Below are 18,430 nucleotides of genomic sequence, written 5' to 3'. Positions count from 1 at the left end.
AACCTAGTCGAGACATTCCTAGCCCCCCTAGTCCACAGACATTTCTAGCCCCCCTAATCCACAGACATTCCTAGCCCCCCCTAGTCCACAGACATTCCTAGCCCCCCTAATCCACACATGTCCGTAGTGGAAACACAGCAGTGAGTCACACACTGCAGCTCAACAAAGAAGGGGTGTTATGAGCGCGTGCAGTAGGAGATGAATCCCTGGAACAAAGACCTGCAGCATGACTGGACAAGAAGGCAGGGACGTCACAATGGGCCGCAGAACGTTCTATAGATCGTGTCATTAGGAGCAGGAAGTGATGAGTCATGCCTGCGCACTGGACAGGAAGTTGGGTGCTCAATCAAAGGGAGAGCCGCAGGCCCTGTCTGAAACCCAGAGGCATGCTGGGAGCTGGACACAAAGGTACTATAGATATACTCTTCAGAAATACAAAGAACCTCCAGAGAGACCGATAGAGAAGATAATGATTCCTCCATCTGGAGACAGAGAGGCAGTTATGTGGTTGTAGACAGATGAGGACTGGTATGAGTGGTGCTTGTGGTGAGAGGAAGAGAGGAGGAAGAGCAGGAGAAAGAGGAGAGAGGAGGAAGAGGGAGAGGAGAGAGAGGAGGAGAAGAGGAGAGGAGGAGGAGGAGAGGAGGAAGAGAGGATGAGAGGAGGAGGAGGAGAGGAGGAAGGGGAGCTGAGAGAGGAGGAAGCTGTTCTTACTTGGGGTAGATGGTGGTCATCTTGGCAGCAGCGTAGCCTGGCTTGCACATGCCTTCACTGAGGTTCCCATACTTGTAGGATAGCTCTGCTGGCCTGAGGAGCACGAGGAGAGGAAGAGGAGGAGAGGATGGGGAGGAGGAGGAGCACGAGCAGAGGAAGAGGAGGAGAGGATGGGGAGGAGAGGATGGGGAGGAAGAGGAGTAGAGGATGGGGAGGAAGAGAGGATGGGGAGGAGGACAAGGAAAGGAGGATAGAGAAGCCAAACATTTATCAAAACAGTTTTTTTTTAAATAGCTAACTGTGAGTGTTCCAGAACATAAACGTTAACCAGCTAGCTGCTAGCTATTGCAGTACCAGCCGCTCAGTAAAGGGGATGTGAGTCAGGGAGACTAGATCACCCTAATCTTGTGTTTGCTTCATCACGGTTCACGTCTGTTTTCTGAAAAACACACGCTGCTTTTCAAGAACAAGACACTCTGAAAAATAGAACACTCTGAGCTCTAGAACACTGAAGTAGATCCTGACTGATAAATCATTTTTAAGGCCGATACTGATACGAATATTTGGTGATTTAAAAATCCGATATTCCGATATATCGGACGATATATTTTTATTTATTTATCCAGAAACGCGTTACAAAACATAAACTGTAAATGTTTACTCTTCGACAGGTCTGCAAACGCCTTTCTAAGCAGAGATTTGTTAAAGGGGCAATTGACTGTTTTTTGGGGTTATTTCACACTGTTCCTTAAGGTCTCCGAATAGGGTATGTCACATTAGTTGGGTTGAAAATGGCCCGGGTGCTGTTCTATGCCCTCTGACAGATCCTCTGAAATGTTCCCGGGAAAAAACACTAGCTTTTCTCCTTTTATGGTATGCTCATTAATATTTAGATAAGCTGCGCGCTGATTGGTTGGTTATCCACGAGTGAAGCTGGGAGCAAAAACGCAACACGGCCAACAGCAGCACTCGCTGAAACACCGAAGTTGGAGACTTGAAATAAAAACGCGCAAATAAATCTATTGTGTCTACACAACATTGTTGTGTACAGATTGACAACAGATTGACTATATATCATTTGAAATTATAACATTACTTATTTCCACTTCTGTTGTTGAAGCAAACTGGATTGACTTAGGTGGGTAGAACGTTAGGCTACAGCTTAGCAACCAAACCATATCGTGATTCCACTCGGCTTCAGTTAGCTAGCTAGGCTAGCTCTAGATATCTTGCTGTAAAATAACATGACAAAGATCTGGACAAACATGCATCGTGATATGTAGATTTTCATTACACAGGTTATTTATTTGAATGAAACACAGTCAGGAACATGAATCAACGTTAGCCCCATTGCCAATAAACTAGGCTAAATTATCACACATTCTACCTATGCTCTTGCGTTAACTAGCAAGCTAAACTTGTTTACATGCCTACAGTCTAGGTGTTACTAGTAACAGTTACTAGCAATGCTAACGTATCTTGTATCTAGAACCTGCCTTTCTCCAGTTCTTTCAAATAGATTATTTAGACAGGTGTTAGCAATAAGCCAGACTGCTGTTCGTTTTCTGGCTATTTTTCGGAAGCTTCCCTTCTAATGCCGACTACAGCTAGTCTAGCTAGAGTCATTTGATGTGTGTAGAAATGTATTTAGCATTCTACCTGGTATGCTATATACAGGAAACGTTAACATTGCTAATAACTGTTAGCACAACATCATACTGTCCTTATAGCTTGCGGTTGCAATGAGCATACGGTCGGAACAGCACCTCTTTCCAGGTTCAGCTTCCTAGCAAATCCTGCTTGAAATTGTCCAAAGTTGTCAAAACTGTCTTGGGTGAAATGTTCAGAGCAAATGCATGATTGAATGTCGAACTTCGCAGGGATCTTCTCATAGACAACAGCAGCCATGCCTGTTGAATGTTTGGCTCCTTGGGAAGACTGTGAGTGTTAGCCTTCCCTGTACAGCCTGGAACACAGCATTTACGACCGTGGTCCATTTTCAATATCCTTGTTATAATTCAAAACATTCTTCTTTGTAATTCCTTATAAGTAGTCAGAGCAGCGCGCAGCTAAACTAGTATCGGAGATAGACGCTACCGCGGGCTGGTCTGGATGTAAATTCTGGGGCGTGACAAAGATACAGACCAGAGCCAATAAGAGGGCGATCACCGGTCCTACGTAGGACCGGTAGCTTTGTTGAAAAGCTAGCGTTTTACAGCCAAATTTTTTCTTTTTGAGATTTGAATAGGAAAAAGGTGTCAATGGACTTTGATATTCACGGTATGTTGAGTTTACCCACCGAACTGTCGTTATTCAACTATGACAAAGTAAAATCGGTTTTGCAGTCAATTGCCCCTTTAAAACAATCTCTCGACCTACGGTCTCGGTTAACAAACAAATCGTTTTAACAAATCGAGGCGACAAAGCATTTGCTGACCTGTCAAAGAGTAAACATTTGGTTTCTTATATACAACAACAGTACGTGGGAAGATCCCTATCAAACACGTCGAATCTGGAGCAGACGCCATGTTGGCAGAGCAATCAGCTGCACTTGCACTGGTGACGTCACTACATCTCCAAGGCAACATATCAAGCAACTCTTCAAACAACTCTTTAAAACTTTGTCGAAGCGACAAACCGTTTGCGGACCTGTGCAAAAAACATATTTAGTTGTTTAGGCTAGAGCTATAGTTATACTTTGTTACCAAGCAGATGCCACGTTGTTAAGGTAAATCTCCAAGGCACCGTGAAAAACGTTTGTTTACCTCAGCAAACTTTCAGGAGGTATAAAAACGGATTTGTTAACTTTTGAGAACGTCTCTGGACCAATAAGAACAGCGTATTGGTCCAATTATACTACTAGTATATAACAAACAGATTTCCCTAACATTAGTTATTTGTAGTTATTTATGAGTCCTCACAAAAATATTATGATAATGCAGTTTAAAAATGAACTAGTTTGTTTTATTGTCACAACAGAACAGAGGAACATCAAAATATATTGAGTTCTGATGAATAGAATTTATAAAAATACAGTCCTTTGGACAGGGACGTTGTAGAGTGGCCTCTGGTGGACAAACTATGCAACGCCAATACTCATAAAATGATTGAAGGGTGTTTCGTCATTTCTTTTTTTTTTTTTTATATATATATATATTCATTTATCTGTATACATTTCTATGTGTATATTTTTTTTTGTTGATTTAACTTCAATATTGTCTTTACATGATATCTGACTGTAAGAGTATCTTATGTTCATCTATTTACTTGAATGTTTGTTCACTTTTGTTTTTACAAAAAACGAATATATATATAGTATATTTTATCGTCCATTATAAATGCTGATGCCGATAATTTGGAAAATGCCTAATATCGGCCGATATTATCGGTTCACTGACAAATCGACCACAACCAAGTCAACAAACACAAGTGTTAGAATGTACTTACAGTTTTCCATCCAGGTTCAGAAGAAAGCCCTGCTTGTCATACACTGAAGAGAGACAGAGAGAAGGAGAGGAGGGGGGAGTGAGACGGAGAGAGACACGAGGATGGGGGAGAGAGAAGGAGAGGAGAAATGGGGCAGAGGAGGGGGGGAGAGAGAGGGGTGGAGAAAAAAAACATGTTACTAAACAGGACTGAGCCATGCCAGGTAGGCCCAAAGATTAAAATAGACAGACAGCAGCGATGACGGGCAGCTAGCAGGCTGGGGTCTGGCTTGTAGCAGTCAGCTAGCAGGCTGTGGTCTGTTTTGTAGCGGTCAGCTAGCTTGTAGCAGTCTACTAGCAGGCTGGAATCTAACTTGTAGTGGTTAGATAGTTTGTATCGTCAGCTAGCTTGTAGCTGTCAGCTACCAGGCTAGCAGGCTGTAGTCTGGCTTGTAGCGGTCAGCTAGCTTGTAGCTGTCCGCTAACAGGCTACCAGGCTGTGGTCTGGCTTGTAGCGGTCAGCTAGCTTGTAGCAATCAGCTAACAGGCTAGCAGGCTGTGGTCTGGCTTATTGCGATCAGCTAGCTTGTAGCAATCAGCTAACAGGCTAGCAGGCTGTGGTCTGGCTTATTGCGATCAGCTAGCTTGTAGCAATCAGCTAACAGGCTACCAGGCTGTGGTCTGGCTTGTAGCGGTCAGCTAGCTTGTAGCAATCAGCTAACAGGCTAGCAGGCTGTGGTCTGGCTTATTGCGATCAGCTAGCTTGTAGCAATCAGCTAACAGGCTAGCAGGCTGTGGTCTGGCTTATTGCGATCAGCTAGCTTGTAGGCAGCGGAACACCTAGCACAGCAAGCCATCAGCTAGCGCGTCTCCCCTAATAAGCAGCTGGGTCTTAAAGACCAAGCAAAGACAGTAGAAACTAAATAGAAACCAAACAGAAAAGTGTTAGGGTTAGAGGAGGAAGGGGGTGGGGCATTGAGGTCCAACAAGCAGGATTAGGATTAGAAGGCAGCCAATAGCACTCTGCTGTATTCAAAGATCAAATGAAAGTTTAAACAGCGGTTGCGGTCGAAGTTGCGTTTCACCTATGAAGGAGGACGGAGGTGTTGAACCATAGGTGCCTGGTGAAGAGCGGGCGAGAGGCAGAGTGGGAGAGAGGGAGAGAGGCAGAGAGGGTGAGAGAAAGGGAGGGAGAGAGGGAGGCAGAGAGGGATAGAGAGAGGCAGAGAGGGAGAGAGGGTGAGAGGCCGAGAGGGAGAGCGGGCGAGAGGCAGGGAGGGAGGCAGAGAGGGAGAAAGAGAGGGAGGGAGAGAGGGAGGGAGAGAGGACAGGAGGCAGAGAGGGCGAGAGGCAGAGAGTCAGAGAGTCAGAGAGGGACAGAGAGAGGGAGGGAGAGAGGGAGGCAGAGAGGGAGGGAGAGAGGAAAGGAGAGGGGAGGGTGAGAAAAACAGAAAAACAGACAAGAGAGAGAAGAGGAATTAGAGAGAGAGGGAGGAAAAGAGAGCGGGAAAGAAAAAGATAAAGAAAGGGCGAGAGAGGAGCTAGTGTTCTCCTTTGTAATAGATGGTGGCTACAGGCTCAGAACTCCAGCTATGTCCTTATTATTACCATGAGGAGTAGAGGAGGAGGAGGAGAGGAGAAGAGGGGAGGAGGATGAGGAGGAGAGGGGAGGAGGTAGCAGAGGACAAGTTTAGGGTAAACTGGATGAAAGCTGCTCTGGGTTCCTTTCGAGGAGCTGTATTCACAAAGAAGAGAGAGGGAGGAGAGAGGGAGCAGAGAGGGAGGGAGAGAGGGAAGGAGATAGGAGAGAGAAGAGAGGGGGGAGGGAGGGAGGGTAGAGGGCAGTGTTTCCCATACATTGATTTATTTGTGGCGGGCCGCAACAATTCAAAAATGACCGCCACAAATGTATTAACTGGTTTTTATTTGACAGTTTAACATGGCAAAAAATTGTAGAGCTGCGAGCAGCGCATTGATTTGCTCAGCCCCTTCTTGCCCCGCTCGCGTTCTCTCTCTCTCACTACAACGGAGACTTCTGTGAACAGCCCCCTCTCTCCGTGCACGCTCTGAATCAACGCGCGGGACAAACTGCTTTGTCCGAGAATCGGCAGGAGAATCAAGCCGGAGTTTATGAACGGTTAGTATCATAATTCTCTGCACAAATGTGTCCAAAACGTATACATTCAAGTTAAATAGAATGATATTGATAGTTAAATACATTTGGCAAATATAACAATATAAGTCCAATGTTATGTTTACGTAAAGCTCCAAAAACGATTTCCGCTCCAATTTAGTCAATTATTTTCCCGCATTACTTGTTGAAGTCCCAATCTACAGTCACATGTAACCTGAACTAGGACGTAGCTTTGGGCTGAGCCCCAAACGTTCACATCTAGCTCCACCTCTGCCTGCAGCCACAAATATAATCACATTCTTTAGGAAACACAGGAGGGAGAGAGAGGAATGGTAGAGGGAGATGAAGGAGGGCGTGAAGAGGGGGAGCAGGGGTCAGGAGGTGTGAGGAGGGGTGAGGAGGGGGACGAGGGGCGAGGTGGGGAGGAGGGTGAGGAGGAGTGGGGAGGGGTGAGGAGGGGTGAAGATGGGTGGGGAGGAGGGGTGAGGTGGGGACAGTGACGTGCAGTCAGGGTAGGCAAGGTAGGCACTGCCTACCCTGCCAAATTTCAAACGTAAAAATGTTTATTAAATAATTGTATTTAATAAACTTATATTTGTATTTTTACTGATTATTCTTGTGATGTATATATGCAATATGTGTGTTATTCCAATTGTTTAGACGTTACGATGACAAATGTAGCAGTTACGCATAATCAAATACAACAAAATGGTAGAATAAGCAGTGCTTTCACTGTCCATTCATTGCGGACAACAACGAAAAACTCATGTTGCGCATGCGCACTTCAATCCTGTATTCTTTAACATGTACGTCGAAAAGCACAACTCTGCTGTGCCTTTGCACGTAACTATGTTATGCCAGTAATCATCAACGTTACGTATCAAACATGGACCAATTAAAATCGAGAAATTACTGGACATTTGCCCAGCTGACGTCATTACACCAGCTAACGGTACCCCCGCGAAATTCAAAGTAAAAATGACGGCAGCAGTATCTCCCCATATCGTAGAACTAAGACATTTTTCAAAGCTCGATTTAATGGCAAAAATTAGTTGCTAGCAAGAGGGAGGCCCTATGCCAACCTTGCCTGAACTACACCAGCAAAAGGGACCAAAAATTGTCCGCTCGTTTCAAACGGACTGGTATGACAGAAAAGATTGGCTATGTGGCTGTGCTAGCAGTCAGCGGCTGTACTGCCATCCATAATCTACCGATTGGTGAGTCAGAAACTATTTTGGGTTTAATTTTGAGTTGGTTGAATTAATGCCGACTGCAAGCCATTTGCCAAGCCATGCGGAGGGGAGGGGTGCGGAGGGGAGGGGTGGGGAGGGGTGGGGAGGGGTGAGGAGGGGAGGGGTGAGGAGGGGAGGGGTGCGGAGGGGAGGGGTGGGGAGGGGTGAGGAGGGGTGCGGAGGGGAGGGGTGGGGAGGGGTGCGGAGGGGAGGGGTGGGGAGGGGTGGGGAGGGGTGAGGAGGGGAGGGGTGGGGAGGGGTGGGGAGGGGTGAGGAGGGGAGGGGTGCGGAGGGGAGGGGTGGGCAGGGGTGAGGAGGGGAGGGGTGAGGAGGGGTGGGGAGGGGTGAGGAGGGGAGGGAGGGGTGCGGAGGGGAGGGGTGGGGAGGGGTGGGGAGGGGTGAGGAGGGGAGGGGTGAGGAGGGGAGAGGTGCGGAGGGGAGGGGTGGAGAGGGGTGAGGAGGGGAGGGGTGAGGAGGGGTGGGGAGGGGTGAGGAGGGGTGAGGAGGGGAGGGGTGAGGAGGGGGAGGGGTGTGGAGGGGTGAGGAGGGGAGGGGTGCGGAGGGGAGGGGTGGGGAGGGGTGAGGAGGGGAGGGGTGGGGAGGGGTGGGGAGGGGTGAGGAGAGGAGGGGAGGGGTGGGGAGGGGTGAGGAGGGGAGGGGAGGGGTGCGGAGGGGAGGGGTGGGGAGGGGTGAGGAGGGGAGGGGTGCGGAGAGGAGGGGTGAGGAGGGGAGGGGTGCGGAGTGGAGGGGTGAGGAGGGGAGGGGTGAGGAGGGGAGGGGTGCGGAGGGGAGGGGTGAGGAGGGGAGGGGTGCGGAGGGGAGGGGTGGGGAGCGGTGAGGAGGGGAGGGGTGCGGAGGGGAGGGGTGAGGAGGGGAGGGGTGCGGAGGGGTGAGGAGGGGAGGGGTGCGGAGGGGAGGGGTGAGGAGGGGAGGGGTGAGGAGGGGAGGGGTACAGAGGGGAGGGGTGCGGAGGGGAGGGGTGTACCTGAGCCTACCACCTGTCCCGCGATGAGAGTACTGTCCACCTCCGAGTCTGAAAAACAAGAGGCGGGGTTAGTCCCTAGCAACCGTAACTAAGGCTTGCGGCAGATTGAGGCCTCCAAGAGGAAGAGGAGGAGGAGGAAGAGGAGGAAAGAGGAAAAGGAGGAGGAAGAGGTTAATGTTAGTCCTCCTGGGTCAATTACAGACTGGTTGGTCTTCATCCCTGGACCGCAGCCCCTTAGCACCAGAACGCCCCGCCCCTTTAGCCATGTTGTTACGGTTACAGGAAGGCCCAGGTCAACACCACGTCATCACAGCAGCGAAAATAGAGCACGTCAATAAACATAAACAACAAAAAAGAGAACCAATGATTGTGAAGAAGAAGATGGAATGCCAGGCTCCAGGTGGTGGAGGTAGTGTAGGTGTTAGCTGAGATTGGCTGCTCCAGAGTATGCCCCCCCCAGCCCCCCAGCCCCCCTCCTCCACCAAGCAGCATAGCGTAGCCCCCCCCCCCCCATACGCCCCCCTGTGGCCCAGTGGAGGAGAGCAGAGGCTGGGGTCTCTACCTGGGGGGACAGTCCTCCTGGTGGTGGGGGCCACCACACTGAGGGGGGGCTCTGCCTCTGCCTCTGCAATGGAAAGTTGGGTTAGGAGGGCTAGGATGGGGGGTAGGAGGGCTAGGAGGGCTAGGGTGGGGGGTAGGAGGGCTAGGATGGGGGGAGGGTGGGGGGTAGGAGGGCTAGGATGGGGGGTAGGATGGGGGGAGGGTGGGGGGTAGGAGGGCTAGGATGGGGGGTAGGAGGGCTAGGAGGGCTAGGATGGGGGAGGGTGGGGGAGGGTGGGGGAGGATGGGGGAGGGTGGGGGAGGGTGGGGGAGGATGTGGGAGGTGGGGGAGGGTGGGGGAGGATGGGGGAGGGTGGGGGAGGATGGGGGAGGGTGGGGGAGGGTGGGGGAGGGTGGGGGAGGATGGGGGAGGGTGGGGGAGGGTGGGGGAGGGTGAGGGAGGATGGGGGAGGGTGGGGGAGGGTGGGGGAGGGCTCCAAGGCTGTTGGTTCTGCTGAGACAACTAATAAAGAGGAGGTGGAGAGAGATGGGGAACATCAAATAGACAAAGGACACACGCACCCTCCTCACACACACACACACACGCACCCTCCTCACACACACACCAAAAACAGACATGTTTGTTATCTTAAACATTTGGCAAATGCCTCCCATTTCCTTTCCACATACATAGACACCCTCCTCAGACACACACACACATACACACCCTCCTCAGACACACACACACCCTCCTCAGACACACACACACACACTTCAGACTCACCCTAAAAGATTTGTCTTATTACTTAAGACTTCTAAAAGATAAGGAGTGTGTGTATGTATGTGGGGGAGGGGGGGGGGGTTACCATAGACACAACCCTGGTTACCATAGAAACAACCCTGAGCAGTGATGAGCACAACTGGCAGTTATTCTGGTTACCATGGAGAGCAGAACAGGAGACTGCATCCTTGTACAGTATTATCTGTGGTGGATCTGACTTCAGATCAACAGATTCCAGGTTCAAATCTCCCCTTGTACGACGCTTCGGATGAAAGCATCTGCTAACACGATATCACGTTATTTAGAGTTGGAGTGTTCTTGTGTGACACCACCCTCTGGTGGACAAACATCCTCATCACTAGGTGATGTTATTACAGGGTCCCCTTCAAATGCTCTCTTTCCCAGGAAAGGGTACACGTTATCAGAACCACCTGACAACTGTTCTCTGATGCTATTGGTCCCTTCTACTCTGCCGAGCTCAGCATCCTGTTCCTGTGTAATAACAGGAAGTATCTCTGTCAGAGGAGTTGTTAAGACATCCAACTCTACTGGGGCACAGGCCCTTGTTGATATCCTTTTTTTTCTTTCAACTTGCTGCGCATAATGCACAACTAGGCTATAGAAACTCCCCTTGCTTAACCCACTATACAACAGTTCAGGGACGCAAGTTTGATATCAGCTTTGGCAGGGACATCAATACTTAATGTGAACACGCCTATTTTTTTCACATTCATTTGAGCAGAAATACTGTTTTTCTGACTTGTGTACTGAGTTCGACACCTGGACTTCTGTGTGCGTGCTGCAGTGGCTATTTGGAAAGCTCAGAAGAGCGCGCTGACATGGAATTTTACGGGCATCATTTGTAATTTCGGTTAAACTGCTTTGATTTTTCAAGCATTAATTGGGATACTGTGTTTACTTTTCCGGGATTATCAATCTAAATTAATGCACTGACTAATAAAGTAAATTGTTCAAACTCAAACTTTAGATTTTACTGGGGCACAGCAGATTTATACAGGGGCACATACCCCAGTATAAAGGGTCTAATGACGCCCCTGATGAACTGAAAACAGTTTGTTAAACCTGGGATTGGTGCTCCTCTCCAGGAGCAGGGCTGGAGTGTAACCCTACAGGAGGGTATCTCTCCAGGAGCAGGGTTGGAGTGTAACCCTACAGGAGGGTATCTCTCCAGGAGCAGGGTTGGAGTGTAACCCTACAGGAGGGTATCTCTCCAGGAGCAGGGTTGGAGTGTAACCCTACAGGAGGGTATCTCTCCAGGAGCAGGGTTGGAGTGTAACCCTACAGAAGGGTATCTCTCCAGGAGCAGGGCTGGAGTGTAACCCTACAGGAGGGTATCTCTCCAGGAGCAGGGTTGCAGTGTAACCCTACAGGAGGGTATCTCTCCAGGAGCAGGGTTGGAGTGTAACCCTACAGGAGGGTATCTCTCCAGGAGCAGGGTTGGAGTGTAACCCTACAGGAGGGTATCTCTCCAGGAGCAGGGTTGGAGTGTAACCCTACAGAAGGGTATCTCTCCAGGAGCAGGGTTGGAGTGTAACCCTACAGGAGGGTATCTCTCCAGGAGTAGGGTTGGAGTGTAACCCTACAGGAGGGTATCTCTCCAGGAGCAGGGTTGGAGTTAGGGATGGGCATAATTAATCGACTATCGATTATCGATCATTAAGAATTTAGTCGATGACATTATTTGTTCATCAATAAAACTAATGCGTGTTCTGTTGCGTAGTGTGAGTCTTGAAGGAATGCAATGGATTTCGCTATGTGGCAGCAAGTAAACATTTTACCAAAACGCCACATGCCTACTCAGTTACCGGCGAGTTTCCATGTATTTCAAAAGTAAACATGAAGAGGTCACGGCGAAGTGTAGCGTGAGACCATATTGACTAAAAAATTACTTTGTTCACTGCCAACACTGCAAAGCTGAGTATAAATACAACTCCTCCACGACTCAAATGATGTACCACTTGAAGAACGTAAATCCGACCCTGGTTAGTGGCGGTGCATCCTGCTCTCGGTGCTAACACGGAGGAGCTGCGATGCACAACGAGCAGAGAAAATTACCCAACGGATCTGCAAGTCCATCGAGATGGATATGCTACCCTTAAGTATTGTTGAGGGCAAAGGTTTTTATGAAGCTTTGTTAATTAGCCGGAAAAAAAACGAGGGTCAGTTGTATTTGAGCACAGGCTTCTAGCTGCTTCTAGGAGTTACACAAATAGTTGTTTTTTTAGTTTTGTATTTTCACTGCATTTTAATATAGCCTATAAATAGTGAATTTTAATATAAAAATGTTAATGATTAATCGAAAATCGATTGTTAATTCTCCCGACGATCGATTAAGACAATTTAGTCGAATGCCCATCCCTAGTTGGAGTGTAACCCTACAGAAGGGTATCTCTCCAGGAGCAGGGTTGGAGTGTAACCCTACAGAAGGGTATCTCTCCAGGAGCAGGGTTGGAGTGTAACCCTACAGGAGGGTATCTCTCCAGGAGTAGGGTTGGAGTGTAACCCTACAGAAGGGTATCTCTCCAGGAGCAGGGTTGGAGTGTAACCCTACAGAAGGGTATCTCTCCAGGAGCAGGGTTGGAGTGTAACCCTAAAGGAGGGTATCTCTCCAGGAGTAGGGTTGGAGTGTAACCCTACAGGAGGGTCTCTCTCCAGGAGTAGGGTTGTAGTGTAACCAACCCCCTCCCTCCTTCCCCGGTTCCTTCTGCCTTTAACCCTCCTCTCTGGTTACTGCGCACTGTGCCTGGTACACACACACACACGCACACACACACGCACACACACGCACACACACAGACACACACAGACACACATAGAGCCTGGCAGACTGGCAGGACACAGACAGAGAGGAGGCAGGAAGGAGAGATCACACAGGCAGATGATGATTGGATGGAAGGATAAAATAAACTAATCAACAGATCAATTAATGGATATACACATCCATCATTAGTGAATCACCCACACAGACATCATGTAAATAGAGAGGGAATGGTCAAAGACAAGGGAAATGGAAGGATCCTGTTATCAGTTCTGAATGAATGAATACAGAAATAAATGACTGGAGGAATGAATAAATGAATGAATGGATGGATGAATGAATGAAGGAGCGCCTTATCAGAGGCCTGTAGTAGAGAGGTACTCACTAAGCTTGTGACCCCATACGTGCAGGTGCAGCTTGCCGGAGGAGTAGTAGATGAAGACCAGAACCAGCATGGGGCAGAACACAAACAGAACCTTGTGTGTCGGCTTCATGTTCCTCACTCGTTCACCTGGACTCCCTCCACCACATCTCCTAGACACGGGAGGGAGGGAGGGAGGGAGGGAGGGAGGGAGGGAGGGAGGGAGGGAGGGAGGGAGGGAGGGAGGGAGGGAGGGAGGGAGGGAGGGAGGGAGGGAGGGAGGGAGAATGCTTGTTTCATCTAAATCATTCATCACTCTGTGACCGACGGTAAACATTAAACAACACAGGAAGCTGGGGTTGTCACCCTCTATTCCTGTAAGCAGTTAGGCAATCTAAAGATGTTTCCAAGCAGCTGCTAAACATGGAGCAGGTAAGCAGTGGAAAGGACTAACACCAGTTCATATGGCACAGCAATATCATACTAGTGGTGGTGTAACACTTCATTCTACTGTACTATAGGATCTCATGGAACAACAATACTACTGAATGGTATCAACGTTGACAACACTGACCCTGCTGGTCTCTCTCCTGTTCTACCCCTACTCCTCACCCTGCTGGTCTCTCTCCTGTTCTACCCCTACTACTCACCCTGCTGGTCTCTCTCCTGTTCTACCTCTACTACTCACCCTGCTGGTCTCTCTCCTGTTCTACCCCTTCTCCTCACCCTGCTGGTCTCTCTCCTGTTGTACCTCTACTCCTCACCCTGCTGGTCTCTCTCCTGTTCTACCCCTACTACTCACCCTGCTGGTCTCTCTCCTGTTCTACCTCTACTCCTCACCCTGCTGGTCTCTCTCCTGTTCTACCCCTACTACTCACCCTGCTGGTCTCTCTCCTGTTCTACCTCTACTCCTCACCCTGCTGGTCTCTCTCCTGTTCTACCCCTACTCCTCACCCTGCTGGTGTCTCTCCATATTCAAGCTTGACAGACACCCACAGATCAGCTAAACCCACCATTAGTCCCTACGGACTCATATAACAAACACTTTCACCCAAAGTGATGTACAGGGAAAATCTGAACCTGGTGGTCAGATGCTCTAACCACTGAGCTGCACCCACCTGTCGTCTGGCCTTTGTGTGTGCTCTCACAGATGTGTGTGTGTGTGTGGTGTGACCAAAGGTGAGTTTGGAAGACTTAGCAACAGTGCACTCAGCTGAAGGAAAAGTGAAATACGACCCTCTCCACCTCGGCCATTAAACAGATTAGAGGGCTGGATTATGTTAATCCAAGATGGCAGACGATGTCGCCCAATGGTTAAAAGCATACTATAAGAATAATTCTCCAATGCCCTTATGGTATATGAAGGCAGAGCCATCTATAACAGGCCTCCACTTTAATTCACATTTGCTTTCGATGTATTTTGGACGTATTTTTATCTTGTTATGGGAAGGACGCTAGCGGACGGCAAGGGAACACTGAACGTTACCCTCCGTACATTCCGACTACTGTACCTCGCCCCCTCTCCAGCCTCCTACTGTTTACTCTGTCTTTATCTCCATTTATCTCTTTATCTCCCTACACACTGACAGACACGCCACTGACCAGATTAAACAAGTCTGGTTGGTCTTCGATGATCGATAATCTTTTTTTTTCTTAAGAATAGAAACAGTTTGGCTACTTACAGGCAGGATTGTCTGGATGTGAAACCAATTTTAGACAAATATATTAACAAACGTTGAAATAAAAAACAAGCTAATTGTTGAACTACACTAAGTATACCGGTTTACAGGCAAAAAGTTATGAAAACAAACTAGCTACAGCATATAGCTAGCAGTGCATCTGGATACTGTAACGGAACGGAGGACTCAACTGTGAAGGCAGAACAGAAACCATTTTCATCAACCACAACCAAATTTGCCTCATGTTTTGGCTACCTGCAATAGGGACCTCGGCACTTTGTCAAGCTCTCTCTTGGAAGTCGCTTTGGATAAAAGCGTCCGCTAAATGAATAAATGTTGATTTAATGTATAATTGTTTTTTTATTAAGGCTAGTCTATCTTGACTTGGCTGTCACACGCATAAAGGGCTTGTTATAACCGTATATACGTTTTTAAAAAACGGTGGTTAAATGTGTATTAGGTTGATAATGTGGTCTAATTGTGGTTGGACACTGATAAGAACTGGCTAGAGTTAGCTAGCTCGAATACCGTTAGCTATGTAGAGGGAGCTAGCTTAGCAAACTATAACGACGTAGCTATAGATGGTGGGTTAGGTGGTCAAGCCCGGAATAGTTCACTGTGTAACGGAAACATACCCGTTAGATCATTTTCACCGTTCCGTCTGAGTATTTCATGATGGTAAAATGAAGGCATTATTCACCTCAAGTACTACAGTAACTAGTTTCCAATTGCTCAGTTCAGTGAGGGACTGTAGTTGACTATACTTTAATACTGTTAGTGTTACATGTTCTGGTAGGAAAATACATCTCATGTCACATGAAAAGTAATTCGACTGCGCTACCAGAAGAACTGGTTCCAGAACACTTCTCTCGCTGTCTATTAAACCTGGAGATTAAAATAACGGTTCTTGGCTTTTGAAGTCACACAGAGAGTAGACAAATGTCTATCACAGTGCAAAAATAATCAAAACATTGTATTGATTAGCTACCTACGGTTGTAGTAGCCTTGTATAGCGCTTGAGTTTAGTCTACAATACCAAGCCTCTAAAAACGTCTTCAAGAAGTGGAAGCCACGTATAAATCGTTTATCTGGTTCACTGCTGGGCTGTTTGCTAACGCAGTTAGCTCTACACGTTGGCCTGCTACATACAACCGAAAACGAGACGTTTTCACAAAGGTGCCTGCCTACAGAAGCCAAATAGATCAAAACCTTGTTATTGGTAGTAGGAATTGATAATTTTTTTACCTCGTCTTTGCCCTTCTCAATCCTGGGGTTGGGAAAGGCTTGGTTTGGTTAGCAGAGGTGGGCAACACGGCCGTGGTTTAGACCCCCGTTTTATCCATCATGTCAATCCTCTGAACAGGGCTGAGCACAAGACGTTCACTCTGCCCCTACCTCTCTCTCCGTCTCTCGGTCTCTCTTTTTTCTCTCTCTTTCTGTCTCTTTGTCCTTCTCTGTCTCTCTCTTTCTGTCTCTCTCCCTGTCTCTCCCTGTCTGTCTCCCTCTCTCTGTGTGTCTTTGTCTCTGTCTCTCTCTGTGTCTCTCTGTCTCCTCTGTATCAGAAAGCTGATTTTTCCAATACTTTCACGCTAATCCACAACATAAATAGCCTTTTCCTCAACGATTTTTTTCTCCGGATTTACTTAGCCTACTGACATGTTTGGCCAGGCAAGTTGGGGACTGTCTGAACAAGGATTTGTCAAAAAAATTGAACCAACCCATGATTTCACAATACAAAAAAATAAAAAAGAATACTAGACTACTTCATATAGCATCCACAAAACACAAATAGCCTAAAAACTACACAGAAGAAGGTGTTTTTGATACCGTCATGTCTCTCAAAAGTTGAAGAGCCATTAGACCAAAAAGTAAAAAGATAGGCCAACAGTTCAGACAACAGATATAAGTTATTTGTCGCTGCGGGCTGCCTTAAGGCGCTACTGTCAACTCATATCCTAGTCATAAGTAGTTTACAGATATGCGCGTGATGCACGTGGACTGGAGCAGGCTGGTTACACAGTAGACAAGCGCCTCCTATGAACGGACAGCCTTCCCCCCGCTTCCCCGCCCCCCGCCACATTTCCAAACCCACAGTCCCGTCGACCCCGCGGGCCAGGTCACTGCATCGCGACTGGTCACGTGGTTCGCCCACCCTGTTGCATTTACGGTTTCCAGCCGTTCAATCGAGATGAATGGAGCTTTTTGCTTTCGGGTCTAAGCTTCACGTGTTGGGCTGCTGGTCAGCTGTTACATTATGTTCTGCAGGCTTTTATGACGGTAGCATCAAAATCCCTGTATTATGTGGTCCTCGTGTGCTTTCAATGTAACTCGATGGACCTCGTCCAACAGTTTCTGCTTAGGCTATGCCTTCCACTGTCCCCAGAGCTGTAGGTCAGGCCGCCTCTACAGTGTTGAGGTTACAGGTTGATTAGGTCTTGTTCTGTCACTGTAAGGCCCCCTTCACTTTCATCCAACCTGTCAATAGGTCGGATTATAATATCAATCCAGTGTAAACCACACCCTCCAAAAACAACACCAGAATTAAAATCTGAGCTCCATTTAACTTCTGACTCCTCGGACAGGACAACAGGGGCTATCCCCAGGTGGTGTGTTCAGATTGCTGCTTCTCTCCTCCGAGCTCTGAGCCCCCCTTACTCACCCTCCTCAGGTTACACTCTGATTGGATTTCCCCCTCAGTCAGGTCTGGTGCGGCCGTGCCACCCGCTCTCACCGCCGTCTCCGTCTTTCGCTGTTGGGACTGAGGCCAAAGATGGAAAGAGAAAAAACCCCTCTTCCGCCAGGTCGTCTGATGTCCGCTGCGCTGCACATAGATCTATTAATATTGAATCAGCCAGGAAACAGAAACCTCTACCCCACTTTCTCCAGCTGGGGCCAAGAGATTAGCAGGATAAAGTATTTATACACACACACACACAATAAACCACACCCTCCGGGGTTTTACGCCGTGTCAACATAACAGAAGGGCTCGCGGGAGAGTTGTACCGCGTTCTGCCGTCTTCGAGACACACGGAGCCACGAGACAGTCCTTTCTGCAACCAGGGTGTCTATTGTGTCTCTTGTGTTAGTATAATGGAAAACAATGCTTCAAAAAAGCTAACACCAAATAGTTCTTGGTTTTGATGAATGTGAACCGTTTGCAGACTGATGACGTATTATTTGCTTTAGATTGTTTTCACATTCTTTCACATTCTGAAAATATTCTGTGACATTGATTGTTATAAGGTCTTTACAATACAGTTAGAATGATCAACCTGAACTGCTGGTTGACTGCTGAGCTGCAGGGAGGTCCTGTATAGGCCTTGTCTGTCTGGGCCCAGAGTGCTGACAGGTTAAGACCCCACCCAGGGAGGAAGTGACACGCTGTAGAGTTACAGGAAGTGACATCATTCAATGTGCACCAATCAAAGGACCCTGTGGTATTACAATACAGGGCTGTAGTCATGGGTTACAGGGCCATCACTGACTTTTAGTGAGGTCAAACCGCACGTGGAAACTCAGCACTGGAACTGTTTAGTATTTGGAGCTGAAGATCATGGAGGACAGAGCCCTGCCACCGCCAGCCTCGCTCCAGTCCTCCCAGTGAGAGAGACACTGTCCACAGTCTCAGCAAGGCTGTGGGTAAACAGCCCAACGACCAAGTCACAAATGATCCTCGACATCCACGCAACACAAACATGGTTCACACATCCTGTACCGCGGACTCTAACCCTCACACACTGAACAGGAGTCACAGAAGCCCAGGTGGATCTGCTAGCCTGGACCCTGAGAGTCCTCTAAGC

General features: G+C 48.2%; 1 protein-coding gene across 5 annotated transcripts; it reads right to left on the bottom strand.

The window, feature by feature from the left end:
* Positions 1 to 649: 649 nt before the first annotated feature.
* LOC124473146 (CMP-N-acetylneuraminate-beta-1,4-galactoside alpha-2,3-sialyltransferase-like) lies at positions 650 to 17,533 on the bottom strand. 5 transcript variants are annotated; one of them, XM_047028429.1, is made up of 7 exons: positions 17,290 to 17,533; positions 12,976 to 13,124; positions 9,053 to 9,115; positions 8,491 to 8,538; positions 5,225 to 5,260; positions 4,162 to 4,204; positions 650 to 807 (listed from the first exon to the last, which is right to left on the bottom strand). In XM_047028429.1, the coding sequence occupies exons 2-7, from the start codon at positions 13,082 to 13,084 to the stop codon at positions 711 to 713; spliced, it is 396 nt and encodes a 131-aa protein (XP_046884385.1). In that variant the 5' UTR covers positions 13,085 to 13,124; positions 17,290 to 17,533; the 3' UTR covers positions 650 to 710. The 5 variants fall into 5 exon arrangements, with proteins under 5 accessions (XP_046884385.1, XP_046884388.1, XP_046884384.1 ...); XM_047028428.1 differs by lacking the exon at positions 17,290 to 17,533 and adding an exon at positions 15,876 to 16,606 and having other exon boundaries at positions 654 to 807; XM_047028432.1 differs by lacking the exons at positions 9,053 to 9,115; positions 17,290 to 17,533 and adding an exon at positions 15,876 to 16,606 and having other exon boundaries at positions 653 to 807.
* Positions 17,534 to 18,430: the final 897 nt, after the last annotated feature.

This window comes from Hypomesus transpacificus, chromosome 10 (assembly GCF_021917145.1).
Source record: "Hypomesus transpacificus isolate Combined female chromosome 10, fHypTra1, whole genome shotgun sequence".
NCBI classification, from domain to species: domain Eukaryota; kingdom Metazoa; phylum Chordata; class Actinopteri; order Osmeriformes; family Osmeridae; genus Hypomesus; species Hypomesus transpacificus.
The sequence above is the reverse complement of the archived record's forward strand: the minus strand, read 5'-3'. Positions and strand labels throughout refer to the sequence as shown.